This window comes from Nerophis lumbriciformis, linkage group LG12 (genome assembly GCF_033978685.3).
Source record: "Nerophis lumbriciformis linkage group LG12, RoL_Nlum_v2.1, whole genome shotgun sequence".
Classification (NCBI taxonomy): domain Eukaryota; kingdom Metazoa; phylum Chordata; class Actinopteri; order Syngnathiformes; family Syngnathidae; genus Nerophis; species Nerophis lumbriciformis.
Window position 1 is genome coordinate 8,910,170 of NC_084559.2, and position 22,976 is coordinate 8,933,145.

A 22,976-nucleotide genomic window follows, 5' to 3' on the forward strand; every position below is an offset into this window, starting at 1 on the left:
GAGGTGATATCAGACTCGTGGAGGTGATATCTTCAGACTTGTGGAGGTGATATTAGACTTGTGGAGGTGATATCTTGAGGTGATATCAGACTTGTGTAGATGATATCATCAGGTCTTCTTCGGGGGGAGATGGAGACGTCGACCCTGGATCGTCACTGAGCAGCAGTTTCCTCGCTAGTAGGACAAACCGGACACGGTTGGGAGTGAAGTTGCGTGAAAAAGTAAAATGTTTCCACAACCTGGAGTGTCTTTCGAAGGTCCTTTGTGGTGATTTTGTGCCCTTGTGTATCCGCGCGGCTCCGCCTGGACAATCGTCGATACGAAGCGGAAGTGCAGCGAGCATTTCTTTCGACACGTCACGAATCACGTGACCAGACCTCGTGACGTCACACCGACTTGTTTTTATTTATTATTTTTTTTAAACAAAATCGTACTGTTTTTGTACTTATTTTGATGATTATTCCTCAACTGTTTGTAAATGTTAAAATTTATAAAAATTACGGTTTATAAAATCCAAAAAAAAAAAAAAATTAATAAACAAAATCCTTGGTAAACAACAAATGAAGCGTCATTATCAAGTAAAATTACAAAACGTATTGTCAAAAGTCAGGCAGAATAGATCGAGGCAAATAAGGAACGTATAATATATATGACAAAACTGCCATCTGGTGGTGTCAGAAGAGTATAACATACAAAGGAATTTGGGGGTAAAAAAGTGTAAAAAATAAGAATAAGAATGAAGTACACGTTTGTGTACTTATGGACTAAGTACATCATATCAAAAGATGATTCTTAGTTTTTATTCTATTTAGGGTCCAATAAGCCCAAATAGCAAAGAGATATAAAAAAAAGCATGTAAAGAAACAGCTAGGGCCTTAAATGAATGGCAAAGACTACTTGCAAGCTACAGTCTTTACACGACTGGGTCTTGGAATTGCAATTGCATGCAAAGTCTACTATTGGGGGCGGCATGGCGTAGTGGGTAGAGCAACCGTGCCAGAAACCTGAGGGTTGCAGGTTCGCTCCCCGCCTCTTACCATCCAAAAAATCGCTGCCGTTGTGTCCTTGGGCGGGACACTTCACCCTTTGCCCCCGGTGCCACTCACACCGGTGAACTGAATGATGAAAGATAGGTGGTGGTCGGAGGGGCCGTTGGCGCAAATTGCAGCCACGCTTCCGTCAGTCTACCCCAGGGCAGCTGTGGCTATGAAAGTAGCTTACCACCACCAGGTGTGAATGATTAAAGGGTTCTACGTGTAAAGCGACTTCGGGTACTTAGAAAAGCGCTATATAAATCCCAGTTATTATTATTATTATTATTATTATTCGTAACAATATTAAAAAAAAAAAAGGTAAGCAGAATGGGGTTTTCTACTAATCTGTGTTTGTTAATTGCATAATATAGTTTGACGGCTTATTTCTTGTCCAGGAGTTTTAAAGATGAGAAGTGAGAGAGTTTTTGTGAAAAGTGTAGAAGGGTTTTTCCTTTTTTAGGATTTGACAAATTATGACTAAAAAACGTATTCATGACCAGGCCCGGCCCTAACCAATCTGGCGCCCTAGGCAAGATTTTAGGTGGCGCCCCCCCCACATCGGCAGTGAAGTGTATATACTCACAAGAACCCGAATAGCTTTGTCTTTGACCTTTTTTTTTTTACTTACAACTATACCTAATATATAAAGGGGTGGAAAAGTGACGATTACCTGCAGGGCAAACATTAGCTAACCAGAAGGCAATAACAATGTAAACAAAAAACACCTGCTTAAAAGATCTAATACAAATGTCCCTGAGGAATGTAAGGTGGGAGTACTGTAATTACCTAACGTTACATTATTATTTTCCATAACAATTGAGCCCCCTCCACAATATTAACCCGACGTTAAAACGGAACTAGCTATTTATTGATTAGCAATTGCCGAATCATGTAGCATTAGCTTAATGCTAAAAAGCCAGGTTACTATCACATTCTGTAACAGACAAATAATTTCATGTAGGCTAACGTTACCTACCTGCTAACTATGTCTTTTCTCTTTTTTCTTCCCTGGGCACCTGACAGTTTTGGCCGTTTTGACATGTTGTGTTGCTTGATTTTTTGATGTGGTGACGTCCAAAAAGAGTCATGATACGGGAAGGGAGGGGGCGCACCATGCGGGTGTTGTAACAAATAATTTTTCTATTAAATAGGCTTTACTTTGCATTTTAATTAACGTGGGATTATTTTTTGTATTTAGAAATAATAATACCAATTTTTTTTTTTTCTCCAACATTTGTGGCACTGGCGTGGCGCCCCCTGATGGACGGCGCCCTTAGCATTTGCCTATACGGCCGGTGTTGTTCATGACAATTATATTCAAAACACTTTCCTTTTCTTAGGGCAGGGGTGTCAAAGTCATGTTAGATGGGGGGCCACATGGAGACAAATCTACTCCCAAGTGGGGCGGACTGATAAAATCCCGGCACGATAACTTAAAAATAAAGACAACTTCAGATCTTTGTTTAAAAATAGAACAAGCACATTCTGAAAATGTACAAATCATAATGTTGTTGGGTTTTTTTACACTTACATGTTGCGGTTAATAATTTATTTATATTTTCTGAATAAATGATGTCATAATGTTCATCAGTCAACTCATTGGTGTTCATTTTCAATCTAGCAAGATAAAAAAAAATAATATTAAAATCAAATTACAGGATGTTATTTATGTAGTTTGATCATTTTCCTGGACTGATGTACTAACATGTGCTTTATTTTGTACATCATCTACAAAGATACAAAGAATTGCTATTGTGACATCTAGTGGACACATTTAGAACAGCAGTTTCTTTCATTCAAAAATTCCAAGTTAATTTTTATACTTAGCAAACTCATCCCGCGGGCCGGATAAAACCTGTTGGCGGTCCTAATCCGGCCCTCGGTCCGTACGTTTGACACCCCTGACTCATTTGCAAGTATTACATAGTAGACTTTGCATGCAATTGCAATTCCAAGACCCTAGATGGCAGTCGTGTAAATACTGTAGCTTGCAAGTAGTCTTTGCCATTAATTTAAGCCCCTAGCAGTTTCTTTACATGTTTTTTTTATTTATCTTTGCTATTTGGGCTTATTGGACCCTAATTAGAATAAAAACTAAGAATCAAGTTTTGATATGATGTACTTAGTCCATAAGTACACAAACGTGTACTTCATGCTTATTCTTTTTTTTACACTTTTTCCCCCCAAATTCCTTTGTATGTTATACTCTTCTGACACCACCAGATGGCAGTATAAGTGTCCACATAAGCGGCCATAAAACCCCAATTCAGTAGTGTACACCATTTTGGGAATAAGAGCTAAAAGGTGCTGTCCACGCATGTGGCCATTAAGGCCTTTAGAGGATTTATTAGGCTGAATGTGCCAGTCTTGTCTTTTGTTGTGCCCCACTAAGTGTTTATGCTGTACGTATTCTATTTTTCACACTTTGTTTGATTGTAATGTGCATCTGTGGAACGCTCTCCCTGACCACCTGAGGGCACCACAGACTGTGGATGCTTTTAAAAAAGGCTTAAAAACCCTTCTTTAAAAAAAAAAAAAAAAAAAAAAAAGCCTTTTTTTTTAGATATATGCATACTAGTTTTAGCTATTTGGCTGTTCTAGTTTTTATTAGGGCCCGCATGGCCCATTGTATTATGCAATGGGACATAAGGACCTATTGAATTTGTAAGGTTTTATTATTATTATTCTTCCGCAACTTTGCGCGGTAATTTGACCCCCTTAACATACTTCAAAACTCACCAAATTTTACACACACATCAGTAATATACGGCAAAACTTTTTAATCAAAAAACCAAACCCCAAAACTCAAAATTGCGCTCTAGATTTTATTTATTTTTTATTATCTTTTTATTTTTACAACACAAAATGATCCCTAGTGTGTGAATGTGAGTGTGAATGTTGTCTGTCTATCTGTGTTGGCCCTGCGATGAGGTGGCGACTTGTCCAGGGTGTACCCCGCCTTCCGCCCGAATGCAGCTGAGATAGGCCCCAGCACCCCCCGCGACCCCAAAAGGGACAAGCGGTAGAAATGGATGGATGGATTTATTTTTTTTAATTTATTTTTTAAATACAACACTTTTAGGTTGTTTACTCAATGGAAAGTGCTATTTAAAAATAAAATATATTATTACTATCTTAGTAGTTGTTTTTATTACTACATTTAGAGGTGTTGAAACCTCCATATAAGTTCACTAATGCTAATTGCTACCATGTGTGTGGCAAATCCTGTATAAATTAGCATCAAGCAAGCACATTTAGAAGGTGGAGCTTTTTTACTTCTCTGTGTATTTCAGGCATACTTAGTTTGTTGCAGAGGTGTGGACTCGAGTCACATGACTTGGACTCGAGTCAGACTCGAGTCATGAATTTGATGACTTTAGACTGGACTTGACAAAATGTAAAAAGACTTGCAACTCGACTTAGACTTTAACATCAATGACTTGTGACTTCACTCACTGCTAACGTTATAACGTTATTGCAAACACGGGAATCTGTTGCAGTTCACTACCTTATTCATACTTTTTGTTCAGTGATTTTTTTTAAGCAGGGTGACGTTAGTCAATATATCACACGTAACGTTAGACGGCGGTCAGCAGCACCGCGTATTTTAGCCACCTAAAAAAAAGACAAAAATAGTAAAATAAAGGTCAGTTAAAATGTATACTATATTATGAATATGTGTACCATTTTAGCTAGCTTTCTGACATACTGTTGGTTGTTTACCTCAGTGGTCCCCAACCACCGGGCCGCGGCCCGGTACTGGTCCGTGGATCGATTGGTATCGGGCCGCACAAGAAATAATTTTTTTTTTTTCTCTTTTTTTAATTAAATCAACATAAAAAACACAAGATACACTTACAAGTAGTGCACCAACCCAAAACAACTCTCTCCCCCCTTTTGTTCTGGGCATTGAACATGAAGACTCTTCCTTCACTGTTCCGAGTGGCCATGAGAGTCTTGGCAGTGCCTGCCTCCAGTGCTCCAGTGGAGCGAGTTTTCAGCCATGGTGGCATCATACTACGCCCCCATCGTGCACAAATGACTGACAGACTCTTGGCTAATTTGGTCTTTTGCAAATGCAATGCAGCATAGGGCCCTGACATATAAAAAGTACAACTTTTTTGTTATGTTCACGTATATGTCATGTTTTTTCAATGTTAACACTTTTGTACAAATAAGTACATTTGCACTTTATTTTTCAATGTGTTTGTTCTGTAAAGGAATGAGTTCATGTTTAAAATGACTGGTTAATAGTGCTATTATAAAGTGCAATGTCAGCACAATTTTCTTTCCTGCAATTTAAAATGCACTTGTTTTAATAAATAAATACAGCGTTTGAAAAGCATACACAATCTGTGTTAATATATTAGTCTGTGGTTAAAAGGACTTGAAAGGACTCGAAACTCAAAATGCAGGACTTAGGACTTGACTTGAGACTTTCCAGTCTTGACTTTGGACTTGACTCGGGGCTTGCCTGTCTTGACTCGGGACTTGACTCGGACTTGAGGGCAAAGACTTGAGACTTACTTGTGACTTGCAAAACAATGACTTGGTCCCACCTCTGGTTTGTTGGCATGAAAAATTCCAACATTACCTGGATGCGCATTGCATGAGTACTTGTTTCTCCGCCAAGTGCTTGAACCAGTAATAATCAGCCAAACATATTACAGGTACGCAGTAACATTTACTTAATTTAAAAGGTAAACTGCAGCGTCCCTACACACCAATTAGGCTTACCGTGTTGGTCCTGGTGTGCTTTCTCTTCGGGTTCCCACAGCTTTCCACTGAAACCTGCTACCAGACACTCATAATAAACCTGCTACCTGACACTCATAATAAAATATGCAAAGTCATCATCATCCTGTTGTGGTAAAGGTTCTAGCCTTTTGGAAGTCGCAAAGTCAGCAAGTAAACTCTCATTAGAAGGAAAAGCCGCAGTCAACATTAACAGCCACATTTAGGATATTTGTACTTATTGAATGCTTTCATTTCTATAATAGACGTTTATCAAGAAGAAGTAGATGCTTGTATGGGAAACACTGAACATGGTTCATGCATCAAGATGCAGAAATGCTTCTTTGGAAGTTGGAAGCAAGAAAACACTTTAAGGAGTATATTTATAGCTAGAATTCACTGACATTCAAGTATTTTTTTTATATATATATATATTATAAACATACTTGCCAACCCTCCCGGATTTTCCGGGAGACTCCCGAAATTCAGCGCCTCTCCCGAAAACCTCCCGGGACAAATTTTCTCCCGAAAAACTCCCGAAATTCAGACGGACCTTAGTGACGTGTTGACAACACACAACAACAGCGTCTACCGTAAAGCAGTTGGTCTGCCGTAAACAGCAATGTTGTGACACTTTTAAACAGGACAATACTGCCATCTACTGTACATGCATATGTGACCCACCCATAATGTGTCACATTTTTGTGTTGATTTATTTATTTTATTTTGTGGTTTGAATTCGTTTTTGGAGCTGTCATTACACATTTATCAGTATTCACATTGGTCAGTAGGGGGCAGTAGGGCGTTTCTTCCCAATTGAATGCTATCACCTGCAGACCGGAAGTGTCTTGTCATTCTGATGAGAGCGACCAGTCTGTGAACAATTGAAACGTCCTGTGTGCTTTTTCCTCCTGTATAACAGGTTAGTTTTGGTGAATCAACTCACTGAATAATATCCATGTGATCTTTATAAGTTTAAGTACACATTCTGATGGTGGAGCCTAACTCTAAAGTGTTTGTGAGTTGTAGTTCGTATTTGTGAATGAATCCAGTGCACAGCTGCAGTAATCAATACAAAAAGGCGACGCGAGTGCGCAATGTTTATATAGGAACTTCTGATCCTGATTCAGACTCCCAAATTAGAGCTCCAGTTTTCTTATTGATTTTATAATGTATATTTGTATAATGTGTGTGTTCTGAAATAGTGACAGAGAATAGAACAAGGATGGAAAATTCAACCTTTAACTCAACAATGAGTAGATGAGTGTTATGTGTGTGTATATGTGTAAATAAATGAACACTGAAATTCAAGTATTTATTTTATTTATATATATATATATATATATATATATATATATATATAGCTAAAATTCACTGAAAGTTAAGTATTTCTTATATATATATATCTTAACCACGCCCCCAACCACGCCCCCAGCCCCACCCCCGACCACGCCCCCGCCCTCCCACCCCCCACCTCCCGAAATCGAAGGTCTCAAGGTTGGCAAGTATGATTATAGATAAAATAAATACTTGGCTTTCAGTGAATTATACATATATATATATATATTTTATTTTTATTTATTTTTTTTATATATTATATATAAATAAAATAAATACTTGAATTTCAGTGTTCATTTATTTACACATATACACACACATAACACTCATCTACTCATTGTTATAAATAAATGGTAAATGGGTTATACTTGTATAGCGCTTTTCTACCTTTAAGGTACTCAAAGCGCTTTGACACTATTTCCACATTTACCCATTCACACACACATTCACACACTGATGGTGGGAGCTGCCATGCAAGGCGCTAACCACCACCCATCAGGAGCAAGGGGTGAAGTGTCTTGCCCAAGGACACAACGGACGTGACTAGGATGGTAGAAGGTGGGTTTTGTATTTGAAAGTGCAATACTTTGCAGCCAGTAGCACAGCCTTTGAAAGAGCATAGGTATGGGCAGCATCTGTGAAAATTAATTTGCAGGAAAGGAGTGAGTTTAGGGTTGAATTGTCCATCCTCGTTCTATTCTCTGTCACACTATCTTTCTAACCATGCTGAGCACCCTCTCTGATGATGCATTGCTGGTGTTGCGTTTTGGACCAGTTGTTCCTCCCAGGGAATTCAAGTCACAATTCGCTCCCAAGCTCTTTACGACACTTAAAGCTGAGTTGAAAAACCACCAGAGACAGAATAGGTATTTTGTTGTATATTTTCAAAGCTTTGCCAATATACATTTTGAGACCAGTCTAACCATAGAACATTCTATTGCGCCTCCCAAAATGGTCTGTCTTCCCAACGCCAAAAACCCCTCTTTCCTTCCCCCTCCCTAGCCATAATACAAGCACAACGTCTCCCTAGCCATAATACATTCCAAAGAACTCAAGGTTAACACACACAGTTCACTTGCTGACAGAGCATCAAGAGAAGAAATGGAAAACGCGAGCTGTTTTCAAATATGACAAAGAAATGGAAGAAAAATTCGGATATATGTAAATATCTGCCTCCGACTGGTTGAGGTGGGTGGGGTTGGGGGTGGCGGGGGTGTATATTGTAGCGTCCCAGAAGAGTTAGTGCTGCAAGGGATTCTGGGTATTTGTTCTGTTGTGTTTATGTTGTGTTACGGTGCGGATGTTCTCCCGAAACGTGTTTGTCATTCTTGTTTGGTGTGGGTTCACAGTGTGGCGCATATTTGTAACAGTGTTAAAGTTGTTTATACGGCCACCCTCAGTGTGACCTGTATGGCTGTTGACCAAGTATGAGTTGCATTCACTTGTGTGTGTGTGTGTAAAAGCCGTAAGGAGGAAAAAAAGCGGATGCGACGACAGGTCGTAGAGGACGCTAAAGGCAGTGCCTTTAAGGCACGCCCACAATATTGTTGTCCGGGTGGAAATCGGGAGAAATTCGTGAAAATGGTTGCCCCGGGAGATTTTCGGGAGGGGCACTGAAATTCGGGAGTCTCCCGGGAAAATGGGGAGGGTTGGCAAGTATGACAATGGAATATAAAAATAAAAGGCAAGTAGCGCTATAAACGGCCCGATGTTCCGTACCTCTGTTGTCGAGGCGGCCGATTGGAGCTGTGGCCGCAAGGTAGTTGGTGCCTGTCGTGGCGGTAATCCTAGAACCCGTTGGTGGACGCCGGCGGTGAGGGATGCCGTCAGGCTGAAGAAGGAGTCCTATCGGGTTCTTTTGGCTCATAGGACTCCTGAGGCAGCGGACAGGTACCGACAGGCCAAGCGGTGTGCCGCTTCAGCGGTCGCGGAGGCAAAAACTCGGACATGGGAGGAGTTCGGGGAGGCCATGGAAAAAGACTTCCGGACGGCTTCGAAGCAATTCTGGACCACCATCCGCCGCCTCAGGAAGGGGAAGCAGTGCAGTGTCAACACCGTGTATGGTGGGGATGGTGCTCTGCTGACCTCGACTGCGGATGTTGTGGATCGGTGGAGGGAATACTTCGAAGACCTCCTCAATCCTACCAGCACGTCTTCCTATGAGGAAGCAGGGCCTGGGGAGTCTGTGGTGGGCTCTCCTATTTCTGGGGCTGAGGTTGCCGATGTAGTTAAAAAGCTCCTCGGTGGCAAGGCCCCGGGGGTGGATGAGATCCGCCCGGAGTTCCTTAAGGCTCTGGATGTTGTGGGGCTGTCTTGGTTGACAAGACTCTGCAACATTGCGTGGACATCGGGGGCGGTACCTCTGGATTGGCAGACAGGGGTGGTGGTTCCTCTCTTTAAGAAGGGGAACCGGAGGGTGTGTTCCAACTATCGTGGGATCACACTCCTCAGCCTTCCCGGTAAGGTCTATTCAGGTGTACTGGAGAGGAGGCTACGCCGGATAGTCCAACCTCGGATTCAGGAGGAACAGTGTGGTTTTCGTCCTGGTCGTGGAACTGTGGACCAGCTCTATACTCTCGGCAGGGTTCTTGAGGGTGCATGGGAGTTTGCCCAACCAGTCTACATGTGCTTTGTGGACTTGGAGAAGGCATTCGACCGTGTACCCCGGGAAGTCCTGTGGGGAGTGCTCAGAGAGTATGGGGTAACGGACTGTCTTATTGTGGCGGTCCGCTCCCTGTATGATCAGTGCCAGAGCTTGGTCCGCATTGCCGGCAGTAAGTCGGACACGTTTCCAGTGAGGGTTGGACTCCGCCAAGGCTGCCCTTTGTCACCCATTCTGTTCATAACCTTTATGGACAGAATTTCTAGGCGCAGTCAGGGCGTTGAGGGGGTCTGGTTTGGTGGCTGCAGGATTAGGTCTCTGCTATTTGCAGATGATGTGGTCCTGATGGCTTCCTCCGGCCAAGATCTTCAGCTATCGCTGGATCGGTTCGCAGCCGAGTGTGAAGCGACTGGGATGGGAATCAGCACCTCCAAGTCCGAGTCCATGGTTCTCTCCCGGAAAAGGGTGGAGTGCCATCTCCGGGTTGGGGAGGAGATCTTGCCCCAAGTGGAGGAGTTCAAGTACCTCGGAGTCTTGTTCACGAGTGGGGGAAAAGTGGATCGTGAGATCGACAGGCGGATCGGTGCGGCGTCTTCAGTAATGCGGACGCTGTATCGATCCGTTGTGGTGAAGAAGGAGCTGAGCCGGAAGGCAAAGCTCTCAATTTACCGGTCGATCTACGTTCCCATCCTCACCTATGGTCATGAGCTTGGGTTATGACCGAAAGGACAAGATCACGGGTACAAGCGGCCCAAATGAGTTTCCTCCGCCGAGTGGCGGGGCTCTCCCTTAGAGATAGGGTGAGAAGCTCTGTCATCCGGGAGGAGCTCAAAGTAAAGCCGCTGCTCCTCCACATGGAGAGGAGCCAGATGAGGTGGTTCGGGCATCTGGTCAGGATGCCACCCGAACGCCTCCCTAGGAAGGTGTTTCGGGCACGTCCGACCGGTAGGAGGCCACGGGGAAGACCCAGGACACGCTGGGAAGACTATGTCTCCCGGCTGGCCTGGGAACGCCTCGGGATCCCCCGGGAGGAGCTGGACCAAGTGGCTGGGGAGAGGGAAGTCTGGGCTTCCCTGCTTAGGCTGCTGCCCCCGCGACCCGACCTCGGATAAGCGGAAGAAGATGGATGGATGGATGGCTATAAACGGCTCCACATTGTAAACAAAAAATAATAATATGATTTATTAAGTGGTATTAATTAGCAGTAAATTTAAAAAAAAGATTATGGACATAAGAATAATTTATTTTGCATTGCAATGTCTGAGGAATAACAACATTACCTTCTTGTTTAAGAGTAATAAAACTATTCAATAAGTGTGCTTCATTCCTACTAACAGTAAAATCAAACACCAATACTGAAAAACAATATTATAAAAAAAGATGAGGGTCATTGTGGGGAAAAAAGGTAAGTAATGAAACATCACTGGAATATTTTTGAATAATTTATTAGGAATTTTAAAAAGTTTTTTTTTTTTTTTTTCCTCAAAAGAAACAACATGACAGAATAATGAAATTCAGGTTACAGTGTTGACAAGATGAGTATATTTCCAGCATCAAAGTACAAAGTACCTGCAGCAGGTAAATGACAACATGAAGAAGTATACACTGTAGATTGAGAGTGCTTTATTATTATTATTATTCTGACAAATGACTTGATGTTGGTCAGCCAGTGCAACCTTCTGTTCACTTTCAATTTGGGTGTAAAAATAGCTCTGATATGCAGAAATGGACGTGACATTTCCACCTTTCCAATACAAATGTTAATGTATTATTCAAAAGTTCAATTTTCACATTTGCATGGAGGTATACAACCCAAAAGAAAACAACCAACCAAAAAAAAAACATGCTTGGGGAAACAATGTCACACGCAAACACACAATCAGCAGAAAGTGTGTGTGTGTGTGTGTGTGTGTGTGTGTGTGTGTGTGTGTGTGTGTGTGTTCTTGTATTGCTGCCCTTCTTGAGACATGAAGAAGGAAAAGTACCTTCCATATGAGGACCGGTGAACAAGTTATGATCAAAATAATGGTACCAATACAGGAAAGCATTGCATCTAATAGAGATCTCATTTGCACCCTGCTGGGGATTTTTCAAATTGACTGTGTGTCGCTTTTAAAAGTGCTCCCCCTCTGGTCAACATATGAAATAACAAGTGTGTGTGAGAAATTGAAATGCGCCCCCTTTGGCCAAAATTAATGAAAAAATGTAAATAAATATGTATATAGAGACATATTGTAGTAACTCCAAGTAAATAATGAAGATTAAAAGCCAATTACAGACAAAAAATTCAACAACAACAAAATAACTAAAAGCAGTCTGTCGACTTTTTCTTATAAAATCGGGAACAATTTCTCATATTCTTTTTGTTTCTGTCATATTGCAATATTTTCTCGTAAAACTATTACTTTTTTATGTAAAAAAAATGCAAAATGGTGACATTTGTCATACAAAATTCAGACTTTTATCACAATATTGCAGATGTTTTTGTTGTTCTTGTAAAATAGTGACATTTTTTGAGTAAAATTATGACATTTGTCAAGTAAAATTCTGATTATTATTACAATATTGCCAACATTTTTAAGTTTTCTTATAAAGTTGTGACTTTTGTCGAGAAAAATCGTGACTCTTTTCATAAAATCGACAACATTTTAAGCTTTTTTTTGTAAAATTGCGACTGTTTTTGAGGAAAATTCCAACTTTTATCATAAAATTACGGAAATGTTCCGTTTTTCTTGTAAAATTATGACTTGTGTTGAGTGAAATTACAACTTTTATTATAGTACTACCAAAATTCTAAATTTTTTCTCACAGTGTCGACTTTTTTCTTATAAAATCGGGAACAATTTCTCATATTCTTTCTGTTTCTGTCATATTGCAATTGTTTATCGTCAAACTATTACTTTTTTATGTAAAAAATGCAAAATGGTGAAATTTGTCATACAAAATTCAGACTTTTATCACAATATTGCAGATGTTTTTGTTGTTCTTGTAAAAAAATGACATTTTTTGAGTAAAATTATGACATTTGTCATGATTTTGCCAAGTAAAATTTTGATTATTATTACAACATTGCCAACATTTTAAGTTTTCTTATAAAGTTGTGACTTTTGTCGAGAAAAATCGTCACTCTTTTCATAAAATCGCCAACATTTTAAGCTTTTTTTTTGTAAAATTGCGACTGTTTTTGAGGAAAATTCCAACTTTTATCATAAAATTACAGAAATGTTCCGTTTTTCTTGTAAAATTATGACTTGTGTTGAGTGAAATTACAACAAAATAACTAAAAGCATTGCATCTAATAGACAATGTCTCATTTGCACCCTGCTGGGGATTTTTCAAATTGACTGTGTGTCGCTTTTTAAAAGTGCTCCCCGTCTGGTCAACATATGAAATAACAAGTGTGTGTAATAAATTGAAATGCGCCCCCTTTGGCCAAAATGAATGAAAAAATGTAAATAAATATGTATATAGAGACATATTGTAGTAACTCCAAGTAAATAATGAAGATTAAAAGCGAATTACAGACAAAAAAACAAAAAAAATTACTAAAAGCAGTCTTTTTCTCACAGTGTCGACTTTTTTCTTATAAAATCGGGAACAATTTCTCTTATTCTTTCTGTTTCTGTCATATTGCAATTGTTTATCGTCAAACTATTACTTTTTTATGTAAAAAAAATGCAAAATGGTGACATTTGTCATACAAAATTCAGACTTTTATCACAATATTGCAGATGTTTTTGTTGTTCTTGTAAAAAAATGACATTTTTTGAGTAAAATTATGACATTTGTCATGATTTTTGCCAAGTAAAATTTTGATTATTATTACAATATTGCCAACATTTTTAAGTTTTCTCATAAAGTTGTGACATTTGTCGAGTAAAATCATGACTCTTTTCATAAAATCGCCAACATTTTAAGCTTTTTTTTTGTAAAATTGCGACTGTTTTTGAGGAAAATTCCAACTTTTATCATAAAATTACGGAAATGTTCCGTTTTTCTTGTAAAATTATGACTTGTGTTGAGTGAAATTACAACTTTTATTATAATACTACCAAAATTCTAAATTTTTTCTCACAGTGTCGACTTTTTTCTTATAAAATCGGGAACAATTTCTCATATTCTTTCTGTTTCTGTCGTATTGCAATTGTTTATCGTCAAACTATTACTTTTTTATGTAAAAAATGCAAAATGGTGACATTTGTCATACAAAATTCAGACTTTTATCACAATATTGCAGATGTTTTTGTTGTTCTTGTAAAATAGTGACATTTTTTGAGTAAAATTATGACATTTGTCAAGTAAAATTCTGATTATTATTACAATATTGCCAACATTTTTAAGTTTTCTTATAAAGTTGTGACTTTTGTCGAGAAAAATCGTGACTCTTTTCATAAAATCGCCAACATTTTAAGCTTTTTTTTGTAAAATTGCGACTGTTTTTGAGGAAAATTCCAACTTTTATCATAAAATTACAGAAATGTTCCGTTTTTCTTGTAAAATTATGACTTGTGTTGAGTGAAATTACAACTTTTATTATAATACTACCAAAATTCTAAATTTTTTCTCACAGTGTCGACTTTTTTCTTATAAAATCGGGAACAATTTCTCATATTCTTTCTGTTTCTGTCATATTGCAATTGTTTATCGTCAAACTATTACTTTTTTATGTAAAAAATGCAAAATGGTGAAATTTGTCATACAAAATTCAGACTTTTATCACAATATTGCAGATGTTTTTGTTGTTCTTGTAAAAAAATGACATTTTTTGAGTAAAATTATGACATTTGTCATGATTTTTGCAAAGTAAAATTTTGATTATTATTACAACATTGCCAACATTTTAAGTTTTCTTATAAAGTTGTGACTTTTGTCGAGAAAAATCGTGACTCTTTTCATAAAATCGACAACATTTTAAGCTTTTTTTTGTAAAATTGCGACTGTTTTTGAGGAAAATTCCAACTTTTATCATAAAATTACAGAAATGTTCCGTTTTTCTTGTAAAATTATGACTTGTGTTGAGTGAAATTACAACAAAATAACTAAAAGCATTGCATCTAATAGACAATGTCTCATTTGCACCCTGCTGGGGATTTTTCAAATTGACTGTGTGTCGCTTTTAAAAGTGCTCCCCCTCTGGTCAACATATGAAATAACAAGTGTGTGTAAGAAATTGAAATGCGCCCCCTTTGGCCAAAATTAATGAAAAAATGTAAATAAATATGTATATAGAGACATATTGTAGTAACTCCAAGTAAATAATGAAGATTAAAAGCGAATTACAGACAAAAAAACAACAAAATAACTAAAAGCAGTCTTTTTCTCACAGTGTCGACTTTTTTCTTATAAAATCGGGAACAATTTCTCATATTCTTTTTGTTTCTGTCATATTGCAATATTATCTTGTAAAACTATTACTTTTTTATGTAAAAAAATGCAAAATGGTGACATTTGTCATACAAAATTCACACTTTTATCACAATATTGCAGATGTTTTTGTTGTTCTTGTAAAATAGTGACATTTTTTGGAGTAAAATTATGACATTTGTCAAGTAAAATTCTGATTATTATTACAATATTGCCAACATTTTTAAGTTTTCTTATAAAGTTGTGACTTTTGTCGAGAAAAATCATGACTCTTTTCATAAAATCGACAACATTTTAAGCTTTTTTTTGTAAAATTGCGACTGTTTTTGAGGAAAATTCCAACTTTTATCATAAAATTACGGAAATGTTCCGTTTTTCTTGTAAAATTTTGACTTGTGTTGAGTGAAATTACAACTTTTATTATAGTACTACCAAAATTCTAAGTTTTTCTTGTGGAATTGTGACCTTTTTTTTTGTGAATTTCCAACTCATTTTTCACAACAATCTTTTTTATATTTGCATAGTATGTATATATTATTAATGTTGTCAATACTAATCTTTATAGATCTAGAAAGGCTGGTCCTAAAGAGGCGGGCATTTTTCTCAGGTCTCAAGAAGGTAACAAATACAAGAAAGTGTGTTTGTGTGTGTGTGTGTGTGTGTGTGTGTGTGCTTAACAGATCAGTCCTTCATGTTCCTCCATAAACAATATTCACATCTTAAAAATCACAGTTTTAACAATATGACAATGTAACAAAACAGCCATGAAGAGAGCATTTAACAAAACAATGAAATAGAAATAAAGACAATTGTCTCCTTGCTGAGATGTTCAGTGAAATGACAGAGAAACAGAAAGCAAAAGTGAGGGACACATACTCCACCTGTGACGTGTGACGTGTCCGATGCAAGGATTGACGTCAAGAAGCAAACGTTGCAACTTTTCTAAGTAGCTCTTCCTTCACCCCCAAACAAAAGTCATATTTACAGTATTTTACAACATGGTATAGCTCACGTAGGCCGACCATGTAACTGAGACCAATGAACCTCCTTTTCTTTTACAAAACACCCCCAAAAGCAGTGAAGTTGTCACGTTGTGTAAATGGTCAATAAAAAGAGAATACAACAAATCCTTTTCAACTTATATTCAATTGAATAGACTGCAAAGACAAGATATTTCATGTTCACACTGAGAAACTTTGGTGTTTTTTTGCAAATATTAGCTCATTTGGAATTTGATGCCTGCAACATGTTTCACAAAAGCTGGCACAAGTGGCAAAAAAGAGTGAGAAAGTTGAGGAATGCTCATCAAAGACTTATTTGGAACATCCCACAGGTGAACAGGCTAATTGGGAACAGGTGGGTGCCATGATTGGGTATATTTCCATGAAATGCTCAGTCATTCACAAACAAGGACGGGGGCGAGGGTCACCACTTTGTCAACAAATGCCTGAGCAAATTGTTTAAGAACAACATTTCTCAACAAGGAATTTAGGGATTTCGCCATCTACGCTCCGTAATATCATCAAAAGGTTCAGAGAATCCGGAGAAATCACTGCACGTAAGCGGCAAGGACGCGACTGCATCAAAAACCGACTTCCGTGTGTAAAGGATATCACCACATGGGCTCAGGAACACTTCAGAAAACCACTGTCAGTAACTACAGTTGGTCGCTACATCTGTAAGTGCAAGTTAAAACTCTACTATGCAAAGCCAGAGCCATTTATCAACAACACCCAGAAACGCCGCCGGCTTCGCTGGGCCCGAGCTCATCTAAGATGGACTGACGCAAACATTTCAAATTGTTTTTGGAGACTGTGGAGGTCGTGTCACATACTTGCCAACCCTTTTTTCCGGGAGACTCCCGAAATTCAGCGCCTCTCCCGAAAACCTCCCGGGACAAATATTCTCCCGAAAACCTCCCGATTTTCAGCCGGAGCTGGAGGCCACGCCCCCTCCAGCTCCATGAGGACCTGAGTGAGGACAGCCTTTTTTCACGACGGGAGGACAACAGGGTGACAAGAACTAAATCATCCAGACTAGAGATAAATTGTATTATTATGTTTATCTTACCTAAAAATAAATATATATATATATATATATATATATTTTTTAAATAACTAAATACATTTTTACTATATTTTGCTAAAAACATCAAAATTAATTGTATTTTTATTTGTATTTTTTCAGACTCCTTATTACATCCAGCCATAGAATTATACATTGTTAAAATAAACATATTTGAAATAATTAATTTTAAATTATCATAATAATTCATTTAAAATGACCATATTTAATTATTAAAATAATTGCTTGTTTATCAACAACTTTAGCATTTTATTCATTACATTTTGAAGCTCTCAGAAGCCAAGTTATGTTATATTCCTTAATATTTATTTATGCAAGTTTGAAGTATCAATTATCCAAACACAGCTTTGTTTGCTTATTTTCAGGATGTATGTATGTATATATATATATATATATATATATATATATATATATATATATATATATATATATATATATATATATATATATATATATATATATATATATATATATATATATATATATATATATATATATATATATATATATGTATGTGTGTGAAAAAAAAAATCACAAGTCTATTTCATCTCTACAGGCCTGTTTCATGAGGGGGGGGTACCCTCAATCATCAGGAGATTTTAATGGGAGCATTCGCATACCATGGTTTATATAGGGCACAGAGTGGGTGGGTACAGGCTGGCTTAGGGGCGTGGTGATTGGCTCATGTGTTACCTAGGAGGTGTTTCCGTCTATCGAATGCTCCCATTAAAATCTCCTGATGATTGAGGGTACCCCCCCTCATGAAACAGGCCTGTAGAGATGAAATAGACTTGTGATTTTTTTTCCCACACATACATATATTGCGCTCGACTACGGTATCGAGCACTATTTTTTGGATAACCTTATTAAGACATATATATATATATATATATATATATATATATATATATATATATAAATGTGTATTAAATACTTGACTTGGTGAATTCTAGCTGTCAATATACTCCTCCCCTCTTAACCACGCCCCCAACCACGCCACGCCCCACCCCCGACCACGCCCGCCACCCTCCACCCCCCCACCTCCCGAAATCGGAGGTCTCAAGGTTGGCAAGTATGCGTGTCCTCCGGACCAAAGAGGAAAAGAACCATCCGGATTGTTCTAGGGTCAAAGTGTAACAGGCAGCATGTGTGATGGTATGGGGGTGTATTAGTGGCCAAGACATGGGTAACTTACACATCTGTGAAGGCACCATTAATGCTGAAAGGTACATACAGGTTTTGGAGCAACATATGTTGCCATCCAAGCAACGTTACCATGGACGCCCCTGCTTATTTCAGCAAGACAAGGCCGCATTATGAAGCCTAAAATACCACAAGAGAGACCCCCGGACTGTTGAACAACTTAAGCTGTACATCAAGCAAGAATGGGAAAGAATTCCACTTCAAAAATGTGTCTCCTCAGTTCCCAAACCTTTACTGAGTGTTGTTAAAAGGAAAGGCCATGTAACACACTGGTAAAAAATGCCTTTTTTGCAATGTGTTGCTGCCATTAAATTCTATGTTTATGATTATTTGCATTAAAAATAATGTGAGTGTGAACATGAAATATCTTGTCTTTGCAGTCTATTCAATTGAATATAAGTTGAAAAGGATTTGTTGTATTCTCTTTTTATTTACCATTTACACAACTTCACTGCTTTTGGGCTTTTTATAAAAGGTAACGCAATTTTGTTAAAAAAAAACCTAAGAGATACACTTTGTGACACATTTTCAAGAAACAGAATTGATCACAAAACATGTTAAAATTCATTATGAACAGTTTTTTTTTTTTTTTTCAGTGGAGCTCTCCTGACTGACAGCTCATCAGGAGAGGAGTTGGGTTCAGAGGTCAGCTAAAGCGAGTCGCCAAGAATGCAGCCATCGCTCAAAACGGCAAACAGAAGAGGATCAAAATAACACAATAAAATGACAGCATGTGTGTGTGTGTGTGTGTGTGTGTGTGTGTGTGTGTGTGTGTGTGTGTGTGTGTGTGTGTTTTCTTCTTTTTGATGGCTTTTACACAAAAAAATATGCCATTTTTTAAAGGGAGATTTTACTGAGGTGAGGTTGATGTCAGTGTGAGTGTGTGTGTGTGTGTGCGTGTGTGTGTGTGTGTGTGTGTGTGTGTGTGTGTGTGTGTGTGTGTGTGTGTTTTCTTCTTTTTGATGGCTTTTACACAAAAAAATATGCCTTTTTTTTTTAAAGGGAGATTTTACTGAGGTGAGGTTTATGTCAGTGTGTGTGTGTGTGTGTGTGTGTGTGTGTGTGTGTGTGTGTGTGTGTGTGTGTGTGTGTGTGTGTATGTGTGTGTTTTTCTTTTTGATGGCTTTTACACAAAAAAATATGCCTTTTTTTTTAAAAGGGAGATTTTACTGAGGTGAGGTTGATGTCAGTGTGTGTGTGTGTGTGTGTGTGTGTGTGTGTGTGTGTGTGTGTGTGACAAGTTGAGTAGCAGGTGAACACAGAGACAGACTAGATCAGCTGCAAAACAGCTTCAACTCCCTGCAGCTCCACATCACACTTCAACACATCTGCATCACACTTCAACACATCTGCACTGACACACAAACAAGATACATGAGTCTACACGTGATATCAAACTGTATGTTTCCACTATAAAAAAAAGCAGAAAGTTCCCTCACGTTCTCAGTGGTAGCCGTTAGTGAAGGCGGTGGCGATCAGCGGGCCCTGTAAGGGAACATGGAAGGTTCAACTTTGTGTAGTTTGAAGCTGCAGAGTGAATTGAAGGTCAAATAGATGTCAAAGGAGATCATTGCAGATTTATTTTCTTTGCTTTGAACAGCAAGTGATATGTGTGGAGAGGCGGGCCGGCAGTCCGACAGCGAGGCAGGGCACACCTCAGCCCGCTCCAAGATGGTGGCGAGGAGGCGTGGACGGCGAGCAAGCAGCGAGGCGGGGCACACCGGGATCCATCCATCCATCCATCCATCTTCTTCCGCTTATCCGAGGTCGGGTCGCGGGGGCAGCAGCCTAAGCAGGGAAGCCCAGACTTCCCTCTCCCCAGCCACTTCGTCCAGCTCTTCCTGTGGGACCCCGAGGCGTTCCCAGGCCAGCCGGGAGAGATAGTCTTCCCAACGTGTCCTGGGTCTTCCCCGCGGCCTCCTACCGGTCGGACGTGCCCTAAACACCTCCCTAGGGAGGCGTTCGGGTGGCATCCTGACCAGATGCCCGAACCACCTCATCTGGCTCCTCTCCATGTGGAGGAGCAGCGGCTTTACTTTGAGCTCCTCCCGGATGGCAGAGCTTCTCACCCTATCTCTAAGGGAGAGCCCCGCCACCCGGCGGAGGAAACTCATTTCAGCCGCTTGTACCCGTGATCTTGTCCTTTCGGTCATAACCCAAAGCTCATGACCATAGGTGAGGATGGGAACGTAGATCGACCGGTAAATGGAGAGCTTTGCCTTCCGGCTCAGCTCTTTCTTCACCACAACGGATCGATACAGCGTCCGCATTACTGAAGACGCCGCACCGATCCGCCTGTCGATCTCACGATCCACTCTTCCCTCACTCGTGAACAAGACTCCGAGGTACTTGAACTCCTCCACTTGGGGCAAGATCTCCTCCCCAACCCGGAGATGGCACTCCACCCTTTTCCGGGCGAGAACCATGGACTCGGACTTGGAGGTGCTGATTCTCATCCCAGTCGCTTCACACTCGGCTGCGAACCGATCCAGTGAGAGCTGAAGATCCTGGCCAGATGAAGCCATCAGGACCACATCATCTGCAAAAAGCAGAGACCTAATCCTGCAGCCACCAAACCAGATCCCCTCAACGCCTTGACTGCGCCTAGCAATTCTGTCCATAAAAGTTATGAACAGAATAGGTGACAAAGGGCAGCCTTGGCGGAGTCCAACCCTCACTGGAAACGTGTCCGACTTACTGCCGGCAATGCGGACCAAGCTCTGACACTGATCATACAGGGAGCGGACTGCCACAATCAGACAGTCCGATACCCCATACTCTCCAAGCACTCCCCACAGGACTTCCCGAGGGACACGGTCGAATGCCTTCTCCAAGTCCACAAAACACATGTAGACTGGTTGGGCAAACTCCCATGCACCCTCAAGGACCCTGCCAAGAGTATAGAGCTGGTCCACAGTTCCACGACCAGAATGAAAACCACACTGTTCCTCCTGAATCCGAGGTTCGACTATCCGGCGTAGCCTCCTCTCCAGTACACCTGAATAGACCTTACCGGGAAGGCTGAGGAGTGTGATCCCACGATAGTTAGAACACACCCTCCGGTTCCCCTTCTTAAAGAGAGGAACCACCACCCCGGTCTGCCAATCCAGAGGTACCGCCCCCGATGTCCACGCGATGTTGCAGAGTCTTGTCAACCAAGACAGCCCCACAGCATCCAGAGCCTTAAGGAACTCCGGGCGGATCTCATCCACCCCCGGGGCCTTGCCACCGAGGAGCTTTTTAACTACCTCAGCAACCTCAGCCCCAGAAATAGGAGAACCCACCACAGACTCCCCAGGCACTGCTTCCTCATAAGAAGACGTGTTGGTGGGATTGAGGAGGTCTTCGAAGTATTCCCTCCACCGATCCACAACATCAACAGTCGAGGTCAGCAGAACACCATCCTCACCATACACGGTGTTGATAGTGCACTGCTTCCCCTTCCTGAGGTGGCGGATGGTGGTCCAGAATTGCTTCGAAGCCGTCCGGAAGTCGTTTTCCATGGCTTCCCCGAACTCCTCCCATGTCCGAGTTTTTGCCTCCGCGACCGCTGAAGCCGCACACCGCTTGGTCTGTCGGTACCTGTCCCTGTCGATAATGTTCATTTTTGTTTCACTACATTTGGATTTATGTGTCCTCAATTGTTCTGTTTATTGTTGTTTTTAATGTTGCTGGGAATTGGAATTGGATTGCATTGTTGTGGTGTTGTTGTGTATTGTTTTGTTGATTGATTAATAAACTCATAATATGGTTATTAGTGCGGCTGATCAAAACAATAATAATTAAAGCTGCAAGCAGCGTTGGTCGGCCCCGCGTATTTGGCAGGTGCTAGTCCTAAATGTCCCAATACTTTTGTCCAGTGCTAGTCATAAGTGTCCCAATACTTTTGTCCAGTGATAGTCATAAGTGTCCCAATACTTTTGTCTACTTTTAGTCTGAAGTGTCCCAAGACTTTTGTCTAGTGTACCTACCTTGTCTGCATTGTGTGGGCACGTTGGTGCTTCCTGCTTTTAAGCAGCCATCTTAAAAAAACAGCAGCGCAGCAGCATCAGCGCAGCGGGTCTTTGAAGGGTCATAAAATCAAAACCGGAGCAGTTAGAAAAAAAGCGCTTCTGTCATTGTAATCACAAGGGTTCAATCTCTCTCCTGTGTTAGTAGGACAGAGAAGGCGAAACGACAAACGCGCTCAGAGGAGTTCGTTTTTGAAGGAAGGTGACCGGTTTTTACAAAAAATTTGTTTTGAAGAGGGAATAGCAAACTTCCTGTTGATTTTTGCTGGGGGTTGTCAATCTATGAAATGTAGGTCTAAGTGAGACCTACATAGAGGTTTTTGTTTAATGTCTCTCTGACCTTCCCAGTGGGAGTTACAGGCAGTTTTGTCATTTTTGTCTTCCAAGGAGTAGTTTTTTGTGCGTTTTATTCCAAATTTGCGCGAGAGCGCAATTTTGAGATTTGGGGTTAGGTTTTTTTTATTAGATCGCAATTTTTGCCAGTCCTGATGTGTGCGTTCAGTTTGGTGAGTTTTGAAGCATGTTAAGGGGGTCAAATTACAGCTCAAAGAGGCAAAAGTGACTGTTTTTAGTACTTTTTTGTCTTGAAGGGGGAATTGCCAACTT

At 40.0% G+C, this 22,976-nt stretch overlaps 1 protein-coding gene across 2 annotated transcripts in view; it reads right to left on the reverse strand.

The window, feature by feature from the left end:
• Positions 1 to 19,096: 19,096 nt before the first annotated feature.
• LOC133622994 (RNA-binding protein Musashi homolog 1) overlaps positions 19,097 to 22,976 on the reverse strand; it is an 89,709-nt gene continuing 85,829 nt past the window's right edge. For both annotated transcript variants that reach the window (XM_072914292.1, XM_072914291.1), the window contains exons 14-15: positions 19,800 to 19,845; positions 19,097 to 19,714 (exon numbers count right to left, since the gene is read on the reverse strand). In XM_072914292.1, the coding sequence (XP_072770393.1) occupies positions 19,804 to 19,845 (42 nt within the window). In that variant the 3' untranslated portion in view covers positions 19,097 to 19,714; positions 19,800 to 19,803. The remainder of the gene's footprint in view (positions 19,715 to 19,799; positions 19,846 to 22,976) is intronic.